Source organism: Beauveria bassiana (genome assembly GCF_000280675.1).
Source record: "Beauveria bassiana ARSEF 2860 unplaced genomic scaffold BBA_S00001, whole genome shotgun sequence".
Taxonomy (NCBI): domain Eukaryota; kingdom Fungi; phylum Ascomycota; class Sordariomycetes; order Hypocreales; family Cordycipitaceae; genus Beauveria; species Beauveria bassiana.
The window spans coordinates 1,467,764-1,479,854 of NW_007930836.1; the positions used below are offsets into that span (position 1 = coordinate 1,467,764).

The 12,091-nt window shown below is 53.1% G+C and overlaps 5 protein-coding genes across 5 annotated transcripts; 3 read left to right on the forward strand and 2 right to left on the reverse strand.

Annotated features, from left to right (window-relative positions):
- Positions 1-1,536: 1,536 nt before the first annotated feature.
- BBA_00484 (sulfite transporter Ssu2) lies at positions 1,537-3,175 on the forward strand (the record flags this gene model as incomplete). The annotated part of the gene is made up of 3 exons (XM_008595581.1): positions 1,537-1,793; positions 1,982-2,220; positions 2,289-3,175. 3 exons carry the CDS (start codon positions 1,537-1,539, stop codon positions 3,173-3,175), a joined length of 1,383 nt encoding a protein of 460 aa, XP_008593803.1.
- A 348-nt stretch (positions 3,176-3,523) lies between these two features.
- BBA_00485 (ATP synthase regulation protein NCA2) lies at positions 3,524-5,591 on the reverse strand (the record flags this gene model as incomplete). The annotated part of the gene is made up of 2 exons (XM_008595582.1): positions 3,524-5,513; positions 5,575-5,591. The coding sequence occupies 2 exons, from the start codon at positions 5,589-5,591 to the stop codon at positions 3,524-3,526; spliced, it is 2,007 nt and encodes a 668-aa protein (XP_008593804.1).
- Positions 5,592-6,800: 1,209 nt separating this feature from the next.
- BBA_00486 (fatty acid hydroxylase superfamily protein) lies at positions 6,801-7,854 on the forward strand (the record flags this gene model as incomplete). Its single annotated transcript, XM_008595583.1, has 3 exons — positions 6,801-6,811; positions 6,889-6,994; positions 7,057-7,854. 3 exons carry the CDS (start codon positions 6,801-6,803, stop codon positions 7,852-7,854), a joined length of 915 nt encoding a protein of 304 aa, XP_008593805.1.
- A 412-nt stretch (positions 7,855-8,266) lies between these two features.
- Positions 8,267-8,980, reverse strand: BBA_00487 (pterin 4 alpha carbinolamine dehydratase; the record flags this gene model as incomplete). Its single annotated transcript, XM_008595584.1, has 3 exons — positions 8,267-8,467; positions 8,518-8,580; positions 8,669-8,980. 3 exons carry the CDS (start codon positions 8,978-8,980, stop codon positions 8,267-8,269), a joined length of 576 nt encoding a protein of 191 aa, XP_008593806.1.
- A 1,555-nt stretch (positions 8,981-10,535) lies between these two features.
- BBA_00488 (bZIP transcription factor) lies at positions 10,536-11,893 on the forward strand (the record flags this gene model as incomplete). Its single annotated transcript, XM_008595585.1, has 3 exons — positions 10,536-10,563; positions 10,895-11,349; positions 11,423-11,893. 3 exons carry the CDS (start codon positions 10,536-10,538, stop codon positions 11,891-11,893), a joined length of 954 nt encoding a protein of 317 aa, XP_008593807.1.
- Between the last annotated feature and the right edge of the window lie 198 nt (positions 11,894-12,091).

Genomic DNA, 12,091 nt, shown 5'->3' on the forward strand with positions numbered 1-12,091 from the left:
ATGGCTGCATGCCGGTTTTTAGCGGCTACCAGCGCGACAACACTTCGAGGCGTACAGCGGACCAAGGAGTTGAAAAATGCACGAAATCGCGCGTAGATTGCTGTAGAAATGCCGTCGAGGCGATGCGATTGAGAGTAGAAGCAAATTGACAACTGTTTTATTGATCAAGATCGATGGTGAAGACATGCTGGCACGGCCAGGCACTCGGGGTTTGACAGCGGGGCAGTGTGGGGCAGCATAACCCGAACCGTGCACAATGATGTCGCAGGCACGGTGTGCACGCACTGTGCGATGCCGGCCAGCGGGCCAGAGATGTCACATGGAGGCAGCGTAAGGAGGCTTGCATACTGGTATGCTGCTCATATTAATTGAGGAGAAGTAAGAGAGCCGCTGGCTGAGACGTTGCCAAGTAATCTAACATAATACGTTGTCAAGACGGAAAGACGGGTCGTTGCAGATGAGTGGGTGGCAGGCACCCAGGGTGCACAACCCCGAAGCAATGAAGAGAGAGACAAATGTGACGATGTCGCGGGTGTCGGCAGGTGTAACTAGCGCTGGTGAGCATTTTGGAAAATAGCGTTGAATGTCTTACGCTTACACTAGTATGAGACGCGAGAGCACGGCGCTGTATCGGAATTTGGGAATAATAAAAAAAAGATAAAAAAATGAAGAGAACATGGTGCTTCTGACTGGCCGAGATTGCCGTCCGGGGTTAGTTACATGGGCAGCTTGTAGGCCCTTGTATTGCGTGGGACAGTCTGCGGCTCCGCGTCGATATAAACGCTGGTCCATGCATATTTGTATATCGGTGCCTTTGCTATTGAAAAGATTTTTGAGAATTGAAAGCTGGGGTAGTAAATGGTAACCAAGGTCGATCAGATATGGAGACGCACAAAGATGCTGGGCAGGGCCGGTTGGGTGCAGCTGGTTGCTATTTGCCATTTGCCATTTGCCATTTGCCATTTGCTATTTGCCAAGTAACAATTCTTAAGTTACTGCAAATGGGGTCAAGTGCCGAGATTATCGCGGTAGCATCGCAGGAAGAAAAATATTATTACCGCATCTATCAAATAACGGCGCAACAATGAAAGTTGTTGCTTACTACCTAGCAAGTCAAAGGGGCAAAAAAAGTCATTCGCCGTCTCGGGGATGTACGCAGCCTTCGGACATTGGATCTAATAGGTAGTAACCTTTCTAGTTAGGGCCCGGCTGACACTTTTGCCCGGCTGCTCGCTGCTAAACCCCAGAAGGGAAAAAAAAGAAAAAAGACCAAGGAAAAAAATTAAATAGAGGTCTCCGCTGGGTCGGTGCTGATGGCGCGGCGCAAGAACAAGTCCCAACGATGAGAGACTCGGCGTTGTTACTTTGTACTGTACAAAGAAAAACGTTTCTCTCGCCAAGCACGCCACTGTTTTCTTCAACATGTGGCTATTGATAATATAGCATCATATATAACTCAACTCGTACGGTCTTGCCGTGTTTTTTCGTGTCAACTTTCTCCGCGGGTCCCCACGTTGTCCGTCCAAAAGAACCAACATGACATCGATATCCGCCACCGACGCCGCCGACGCCGCCGTCGCCGCCGAAACCGCCGTCACCACCAACAACACCACCACCAACAACACCACCACCAACAACAACACCACCACCACCACCACCACCAACACCAACACAATGCAGCAGCCGCAGCTGCAGCCCGCGCCGGGCCACCGAGCCAGCGCGAACGAATCTCTGCAAGAGCCCTGCGTGAACAGCCGGGGCTGGCGCAAGATTGTGCGCAACTTTACGCCGTCGTGAGTACATACATACTAACCCCCGTTATGACACATCCCGCCAGCCGACAAGCCGGCCCGCCTCCTCACCAAGGAAATTTTCGGAAAAAAGAAAAAAACATCAGAAGGCTTGCTGGGCGACACGACGCACACGAAATATAATGGAAACACCTCGAAAGAACAGAATACTTATGATTTCACTGTTACAGATGGTTCGCAGTCAACATGGGCACCGGCATCGTCTCGATCCTCCTCCACAACCTGCCCTACAACGCCTCATGGCTGCGGTACATTTCCTACGTCATCTTTGGCCTCAACGTCGTCCTCTTCACCACTTTTTGCGTCATGAGCATCCTCCGCTACGCGCTCTACCCAAAGATCTGGAGCGCCATGCTCGCGCACCCGGGGCAGTCCCTCTTCCTGGGCTGCTTCCCCATGGGCTTTGCCAGTAAGCCGCAACCAACCCCCCCGCCCCCGCTAAGAAAAGCACCTTTCACTAAACCAACAACCCGGCAGCCATCATCAACATGATGATCTTTTCCTGCAGCCATTGGGGTAGCGGGCTCATCCACCTCGCCTGGGCGTTTTGGTGGATCGACTCGCTCCTCTCCATAGCCACCTGCATCTCCATGCCCTTCATCGTCATGCACTGGCACCGGCCCGGTCTCGAAAACACTACGGCCGCGCTGCTTCTTCCCGTCGTGCCCACCATCGTAGCCGCCGCCACCGGCGGCATCGTCGCCGAGGTGCTTCCGGACCCGGGCCGCGCCTACATGACCCTCGTCGTCTCCTACGTCCTCTGGGGCATTGGCGAGTCCCTCTCCGCCTGCGTCCTCGCCCTGTACTTTCACCGTCTCACCGTCCACGACCTGCCCCCACGTGACGTCATCGTATCCGTCTTCCTGCCCATTGGTCCGCTCGGCCAGGGCGGCTTCGGCATCCAGCAGCTCGGCAAGGTCGCCCTGCGGCGCCTGCCCGAGACCACCGCCTTTGCCCCCGCCGTCGCCGCCGGTTTCGACCCGGCCCGCGCCGCCGAGATCCTCTACGTCCTCGGGGTCTTCCTCGCCCTCGTCATGTGGGGGTTCGCCTTGCTCTGGGTCAGCTTTGCCCTTATCAGCCTCGCTACCACCGCCCGCTTTCCTTTCAACATGGGCTGGTGGGGTTTCACCTTCCCTCTCGGCGTTTGGGGCACCTGTACCTCTCTTCTCGCCGCCAATCTCGACAGCCATTTTTTCAAGGTTGCCACCATGATCATCTCTCTCGCTGTGCTGCTGCTCTGGCTCATGGTCGGCGCGCGCACCGTGCACTTGGCCCTCAGCGGCGCCATGTTTGTTGCGCCCTGCCTTAAGACGCTGCAAGAAAAGGATGCTGTGCCTGCGAGCCAGACCGGAGTCAAAAAGTAGCATTTTTTGGATGTTTCCCTCATCAGCATTGCCTCGGCGTTATCACGACTGATTTCATCCATTTTTGCATCAATTCAACATGTACAACACTGCACATATGGCTTCGTGTGCATAGGTGTCCGATATAACAAATCATGCGCTTCCAAATTCAGTAATTTAGTAATCAGCACTTTCAGCTAGACTTGTTTGATACTTCTCCTATACTTGTTCACTGTCTCTGTGTGTATAGACTGAATTCGATATGCTATGCAATGTTTGTAAGTATTCCGTCGCCTTTCTTTGGTTCATTCTTCTTCTCACAATGGCCTATCTGCGCTTATAAACATCTTACATGGCACAGCATCTCATCTATCTGAGCCATCGCGCATAGGCCCAGCGAATTCTTGCCAGAGCCTTGGCTTGAAAACCAATGCCCTTGATGTTGGCCAGGTCGTCCAAATCTTCCAAAAAGTCCTGCTGTACGCTTCTTGGGAGGAGCGTCGTCGTGAGGCTGCGTAGCACATGCAACTCGCACAACAACAACCCGTGGTCCTTGTACGAGAGCATGTTGCTGTCTGTGGGGCTCGCTTCGGACAAGATACGGTCAATGTTGCGCAGGATGCGAATGGCGCGGCCAGCTGTACCACTCTGCTGTCGTCCCGAGCGACCACCTAGCATCGCGTGGAGGTAGCGAAAGACGCCGATCGAAACAAGAACTCCCGGTGTCAGGCCCACGAACCCAAAAACAAGTTCTTGGCTCTTCAGCAGTGAGTCAATGCCAGTCATGGCTACTTCCAGGTCGACTTTGGTCTTTTGCACTTGAATGAGCAGTGAGCGCACCAGGTCTCCGGTCACGGCGCCCACCAGTGGCTTCCTTAGATACTTTTCATACGCACGCAGCACAGGAGTCACATCGCCCTCGGCAACTTTGCGGCGAACCTCACTAACATGGGCTTCGGTGATTGATGAGCCTTCCACGCCTTCCACGACAAACTGCGGATTGTCCTGAGCGAATTCAACCACCATGCGTTCCAGGCTTTCCCGATCGGCCTTGAGGCTGTCCCGGCTCATAATGGCAATCTCACTCGTCTCGTCATGTCGGATGGTCTTGACAATTTTTTGAGTGGGGTCAACAATCCAGTTGAGCCAAAAATCTCGTACCGTAGCGCCAAAATCAGTCACCCATTCCACAATCTCAGCTCGGCGATTGACGAGAATGCGCAGTATCGTGCTCGAAGAGACAAGACTAACAATGACAGGAATCCAGTAACGCACAACAGCATGCGGCCGTCCGTTGGCTACAGCTAGTTGGTTCATAGTCGACACATGTTGAGGAAGAACCTTGTCGATAATGTTCAAGAGCCGTCGCGCGAGCACAGATGACCTACCAGGCGTGGCAGTGTCTTCCAGGTGCACGGAAAGCTCGGCGTCTTCTTCAACACCAGCAAAAACCTTGTCCTCAAACTCGTGAACGCCCATGTCTAGAGTAGACACTTCTTTCAGCACCATATCGATTAGCGCGACACTGCGCTCGACGATACCCTTGAGATGAGCACCTTGCATCTGAACTGTGCCATCGCTGGAATCGAATTGTAGACCCTCGTCCATCAAAACACCAAGCCCGCTGGCAGTGATTTCTCTCAGCTTCTGGAGCTCTGCCCGTTTCTTTCGGGCTTCACTCCGACAGTATGCCACGGGTGAGAGAACCTTGCGCTGCACATTGACCAATGATCGTTCAATGATGCTCTCGCGGACGATACCATAAAACTTGCGCCATTGCTGCGTCACACCAGTTCCAGCCTGTACGAGATCTGACGAGGCTCCCCTCACGTCGAATGAGTTGATGCGCGCCTTGCTGGCAATGTATACCTCCTGCGTCCATGCCCAAAAGCGTAGAGGTGAGGTCTGGACCGTGTAGAGGCTGCTGTACGTGTAAGAATTGAGGACCTCTGACCAGTACCAGATGTCATCGCCCAGAGGAATGATGCGGTCAAGAAGTGTGTTGAGAATGGCCCCGTATATCTGGATTGTGGCCTTTGTGACAAGAAGCCACTCTACTTCGTTTTCGTAGTGGCTTTTAGCTTCAACAGACGAAAGGCTGGCTGTACCATCGGCTTGGTACGCCAGAATGTCGGACTGAATCAAAAGCGAGCGAACGTAGTCAAGGGGAACAAGAGGCTGAGATGAAGAAGTACTGCTTAGAGACTGGACGAGATGCAGGAGCTGATCAATTCTTGGTGAGGTCAGAGCCTGAGCAGCAACGATGGTTTGATCATCAGAATCCGAGGCTGCGTCATCTGGTGCCAAGTCGGCCAGAACGGGCAGGCGGTCCAGGTATGCGTCGAGGCGACGGACTTGGCTATATATCGATGATTAGATGCAGTGGTCTTGGAAAGTGGCGCAGTCGAGGCTCGACATACTCACTGACGAGCGTCATGGCAGCTGATGAGGCCCGCCACAGTCACTGTCGGACAGTCGGGAAATCCCCAAAACGCGCTCAATTGAGCATAGATCTGGGCATGCAATAGAATGGTGGGAATATGTAATGGGCGGGGGGATTATGATCAGATCACACCATCAGACGTATAATGGGAGATTGATACCCGCCGGGTGCACGTTTGAGCGATACCAGTAGCTTGGATGATGTCGTTGGAACTGGCGCAAGTGGCTTCATGTGCTCTGCGACTGGCTGAGAATTAAATGGGGCACAGTCTCGTACTCGGATTCGCAAAATACCTATCCAAGGCTAACTATCCTAGGAAGGAGGCTTGCCGATTCTCCAGCAGTTCTCAAATCTAAGACCCCTACCACAGCTGCTGTTAAAAGTGTTGTTGTTCCTATTATTATGATTGCTATTGGTGCTGTCGACTGTTGACGAGCATCGAGAGGGCTCAATAATGACCCTCGTGCTTGGAATTTCAGTTGTCATGCTGGGAATGGCAAGTTTGATGGAGAAAACTAAGCAACGCAGAAATGAACAGAGATATTAAAACTAGGAAATTACAGAGGAAGATACTCGTATGAACAAAGAGAACTCGATGATTGATTCTCACAATTTAGAAGAAAAAAGTTTCCAGTTCCAACTACTCAAAGGATCATGTCTCCCTGACGTTCGATACCTGTATGCAGGAGTCTCTACAGCAGGACTCATGAAAAAGACGAGAAAAGAAGACTTCAAGACCACTGATGAGATTCATGACCTGACTTTTGTAAACCGTCGGTGCGCCCACAAGGCTACTCTCGCAGTGGTACTTGCTTGCTTGTCTGTATTCGTACGGAAACCTGGGAGCCGAGGTGGGCTCATGGTGGACAGGAACGAGTAGGTATCTTCACAGCGTGGTCTGGTGCTGTGGTACCTTTGCCACCTTCTATTTTTGCGGGCCCTTGCGCCACTGCGCCAAACACTCGGCGCGACAGGTACCGCCCATCTCCTGAGCGATGCTCCCTGAAATGGGAGGGGGAACAGTTGACATAAAGATAAAAATCTCCTTCCCCCCACACTATTCCCGCCCCTAATTACTGACCTTTTCCTTCAAGCTGCCATCGACCTGGGCGTTCATTTCTTTTCCTTTTCTCATCGTCTGAAGTTGCGAGTTACTTCCCCCAACCATCTCTGCGTGTCAATTCTGCCAAAGACTCGCCCATCATGGACGTGGTGTGAGTATTTCCCCGTCGCGCATGCAGTCTCAACACTCAGCACCAGGACTAGTTATTAACCAAACATGGTATTCTAGCAACGCCACCATCCGCGCTGCCAACTCGACGCTGGACTACTCTACGGTCTTGAGCGAGGTCAGCAAGCACACCATTAACCTCAACTATTTTGAGCGCCTCTGGGCCGTAAGTCGCCATCGAACCTCCCACGACCGACACCGCTCCCTTCGCTAATCATACAACTGCAGGCCTGGTACTTGTGGATGCAAAATGACACTCTCGCGACCGGAATCCTGAGCTTCGTCATGCACGAACTAGTCTACTTTGGCCGCTGTATTCCGTACATGCTTCTCGACAGAATCCCTTATTTTCACAAGTACAAGCTCCAGGCCCAGAAGATCCCGACTCTAAAGGAGCAATGGGATTGCGCCGCCATTGTTCTCATCAGCCATTTCACCGCCGAGCTGCCTCAAATCTGGTTCTTCCACCCCATCGCCACCTACTTTGGTATCGACTACGGCACACCTTTCCCTGCTCTGACCACCATGGCCTGGCAGATTGCCATCCTCTTCGTCATGGAGGATACATGGCACTACTGGTTCCATCGTGCTCTACACTACGGTCCCCTGTACAAGGCCATTCACAAGATGCATCACACATACTCTGCTCCCTTCGGTCTTGCTGCCGAGTATGCTTCTCCTATTGAGACTATGCTTCTCGGTCTCGGCACCGTCGGATCTCCGATTCTCCTGCTCGGTATCACCGGCCACCTGCACCTAGTCACAATGTACACCTGGATCGTCCTTCGCCTGTTCCAAGCTATCGATGCCCACAGCGGCTACGACTTCCCCTGGAGCCTGCGCCACTTCCTCCCCGTCTGGGCTGGCGCCGACCACCACGATGTTCACCACGAAAAGTTCATCGGCAACTATGCTTCTTCTTTCCGCTGGTGGGACTACTTCCTGGACACCGAGGCCGGTGCTGAGGCTCACAAGAGGCGTCGCGACAGAAAGCTCGCCAAGATTCGCGCCAAGAAGGAAAATTAGACTTTGCAGAAACATTCGGAATGGCGACATAGAGGCAGAAGCTCACAACAATTTGGGATTTCCAAGAGACGAGGGAGGCGATAATTCAATGAATGATATAAACAAGAACAGGCCTAGGAGCCTGATAATAGGCGGCACGGGACCTCACTTATGGCGTTGGGACATTGATAACTGAGTACGGGAAGTGCTGTTGCATTTGCATTATTATTTTTTGTATATACTATACGCGCCTCTTTGGGAAAAGGATTAGACCATTACCTAATAATACTCTACGTCACTCGTTGATTTCAATACAGTTGTCATATCAAAAACAGTTTCATGTGTGTTGGAGCATGACTGATACAAAGACAACGACTATAATCATAAAATACATGTTAAAGGTGTGTGGGTATCCTGTTCCATTCGTTGCACGTTACTTCTTCGGTGTGCAGCAGTCTCCAGCCGAAGCAGCAGCCGTGTCAGCCAGAGCGCCAAGCTCGCAGCTCGTCTTGTCACTCTCGACCTCGCCAAAGTGCTTTGCCAGGAAGTCGCAGGTGATGGCCATGTCTAAGTCCTTGATCGACAGACCCTTGGGGTTGTGCGTCGTCCAGCGGATGAATGTAGTATTGTACACCTACAGATGTGAGAAACAAAAGCGGAAATAAAACGCAACATGATTCTTACATTGGACCACTCCGGGTGATGCTTGTTCTTCTTGGCCTCTGCGGCGATGGCATTCATAAACTCCTATGAGGTGGCAGGTGAGCAAGGCATATATGTACTCCGGGGTAAAGTGCCATTTCATGCATCATCAACTCCAAAGGCAGCTACATACCCAAGTTTTGTTAAAGGTGGCAAATTTGAAGCTGCGCTCTATACCGTAGCCGTCGGCTGTGAGCGTCCACTTGCCGCCCGCGTTGGGGGTGATGAGCGGCCGGAGCGCCTCGGTGGCGGCGTTCTTGTCCGTGCCGGCGGAAAAGGACGGCGGCATGGGCATGGTGGAAAAGGTACCGACGGCGCCGAAAAACGGCGACGCGCTGGCGACATCCGAGGGCATGACGGCGGCGGCAGATCTCTTGGCGAAGGTGGTGGTGGTGGCGGCAGCGGACCTGAGTATGCGAGGGTTGCGCGCAACAGCTCGCAGCATCACGGAGTAGCAAGCTTGCTCTTGAAATGTTTTACAGTCTTACAGAGCTGCGAGGACTAGAGACGCAATTTTCGAAAGCAAGTTTTGAGGAAAACGAGAGACGAGGTATATGGGGAATTTGTTGACTGGAGATGTTGAGCCAAAAGTGGTCTCATGCGACGCAGAGGCAGAGGTTGAGAAAAAAAGTTTCGACGATTTCTGCCAGTGTTGTTAGTGAGGATTTTGGTGGCGTCCCCTGCCAAGGAGCACTAATAAGTGGACGGCATCGGTCGACAACGGAAAGAATGCACCGCAGCGAATACAACAACCTTTGGTCTAGATAATTGCGTGACGATGCGACGGCCAACAAACGTAATGAACGGAAAGCAGAAAGAGCGTTGCAGCTAATTTTTATCGTCATGTGGTGCACGAGACGGTTGCAGCGTGACCCTGCTGGCGTGTAAGTGACTGACAACGGCACGTTGTAAGACGATGATTTCCAGCAGCACTACTTGAAATTGAACTGCGAATACGAAAAACATGTACAGAGCTAGATAAGACAAAGACAAAAACATTGCCGAAGAACATGTAACCAGACAAGCCAAGTATTGTACAAAAGCGCGTATACCTTTGGGCAAGCTCTGCCATGTCTTGGTACAGGTCACTGCGCGTAATGCAATCAGCGTGTTTGGCGTTCTAAAAGGCGATGAGGTTGAAGCCACTGGTAGAGTTGTTGAAACTATGATTTATCTGAATCAAGATCAATCAGCTTTTTCCAATATTTTCAACCCCCATATCAGAATCGGGAATTTTCGTAATTTGACATGCTAAACGCAGCAGCACGCAAGATGCGGACGGAATTTGGACCGCTGCCCTAATGCTGTCGGGCAATAGGTCCCCTCTGACGCATGCCGCGACTTCAAAAGTACTTACGGATACAGTCGACAAGTAATCCCAAAAGGCAGCCGTCGCACTAGTCCGAAAACAGCACTGCCTGCCAGCACAAGGAGGTACCTCGTCGTCCCGCCATATTCACACCAAGACAGAGGTACACTTGATTCCGCTAACACCGAGAACGCGCTTCTGATGCTCGTACCAAAAGGCTGCTCGGGAGGGGGAAAAGAGAGAGAAAGGGCTAGAAAAGACGGCGGAAAATCCAGGCTCCCGCCACTCCGTTTTCCTGAGTTTTTCCGCTCTCACCCCCCTTTTTTTCTTACCAGCTGCAACATTTTTCGTTTCTCAACTTTGGGTTCTGGTTCTGTTTTGCTTTGTCATCATCTGTTCTGGCCCTTGGTACTTTTTTTTTTGCCGCCTTTGTCTTGGTTACATAATTTCGCATCGCCGCCTTCGTGCAAAAACCGGTCCATCTTTTTTTCTTCATCACGTCAGCAAGGTGACGGTTTGGCAAGGGACAAATCGACGAAACCATAATTAGTCGTGAGTAGTCATCATTTGCCCGCACTCTTCCTCCCTACCCCGGCTTTGGCCGCCGCTCGACTTGCCCGCCAAGCCCCGGGCTGCTGCACTGATGCGTGCTGAGTCAGAATCAATAGACATCTTCAACACCTCTTTCGCCATGTCCTCCGCCGGCGCAAGTAATCAAGGTCAGTAAATTTACTCTTCATCTTTGTTTTTTTGTCTCTTTTACTTTGCCCACGTCCGCGCTGCTCCCGCTGCCAAACTCCGTTGCTTCCGCGTGGTGTTTGCATCTTGACGCATCTACGCCCGCTTCAAAGCACATCATCTTGTATGAGAGCGAACCCATCGTACACTGCTTTTACTTTTGTGCTCTTGCACCTAGCCCATCTACACTCCTCAGGAGCGAGATCCGCCTTGACACACATTTCCTTCCGGTCAACACCGTCTTGCCTACTTGCCTGCTTTCCAATCGCGCTTATCCGACTCCGAGTACTAACATGCTGTCGCCGCCAACAGAGCAACATTTGCGTGCTCAACTCGAGCTCCTGCAGAACCACGAAGCCGAGCACTCTCCCGCATCGCCCAGCTCCGGCACACGCGATTCTCGCGACGCATCCGCGCGGCCGTCCAACGGCTACGACGACTTGCACTTCTCCAGCGTTCAGGACACGGCCGCCCGCGCGCTCGCCACTAAGAGCGACGCCGACTCCCACATCCACCCCGACCTTCGCGCCGCACACGAACAGCACTCGCCAACGGACTCCATGATGCAGCTGTCCCACCAAGATCACCAGAGTCACAGCCCCGTGTCCTCGGGCGGCGGCGGCGGCGGCGGCGGCCATCAGCACGGTGGCGCCCCGCTGGCACCGGCGGGCGGCGAGCCCATGGCCATTGATCCCACCGATGGGCGCAAGACCAATAAGAGAGAGCTTTCGCAGTCGAAGCGTGCAGCCCAAAACAGAGCCGCTCAAGTATGTCACTCCCCTGTCCGACCCCGAGATGGCCAATCGACGCGTGCGCTACTAACACAGACTTGCCTTGCAGCGCGCATTCCGCCAGCGCAAGGAGGGCTACATCAAGAAGCTGGAACAGCAGGTCCGCGACTACAGCGACATGGAAGTCACGTTGAAGCAGTACCAGTCGGAAAACTACGCCCTGCGTGAGTACGTCATCCAGCTGCAGTCGCGGCTGCTTGAGACCATCGGCGAGTTCCCCCCGCCGCCGCCCAACATCAACCTCGCCCACCCAACGACGCAGGGCCAGCTGTCTGCGCCGCTGCCGCCGGCGGCCGAGACCCAGCCCGAGAGCACGACCGCTGGCACGCCGCTCGAGGCTGTCGCCCAGGCCGTCGCCGGGCTCGCGGCTCAGGAGCAGCTATCGGAACAGCAGCAGCAGCAGCAAGGGCGCCCGCAGTACACAGCAGAGACCTTCAAGAGCGGCCCGGATCATGAGGACACGCGGACGGCCGAGGAGATCAACCGGCAACTCAGCACGGAGGAGGGGGCAACGGCGTAGTGATACTGATGCTTCCCTCTCCTACGACTTGGCTTTTTGCGGACATGCACGCCCACGGCTCTAATAATCCCCGTGCGCTCTGTATCATTGCTTTTCTGCTATTTGCGAGGCGTTTTCGGCAACGCGCGGGCTCCAAGATATTCTCATTTCATATTTCTGGCGTTTTCTTGTTTGGTGTAGGTAGGGCTTTGTTTGGAC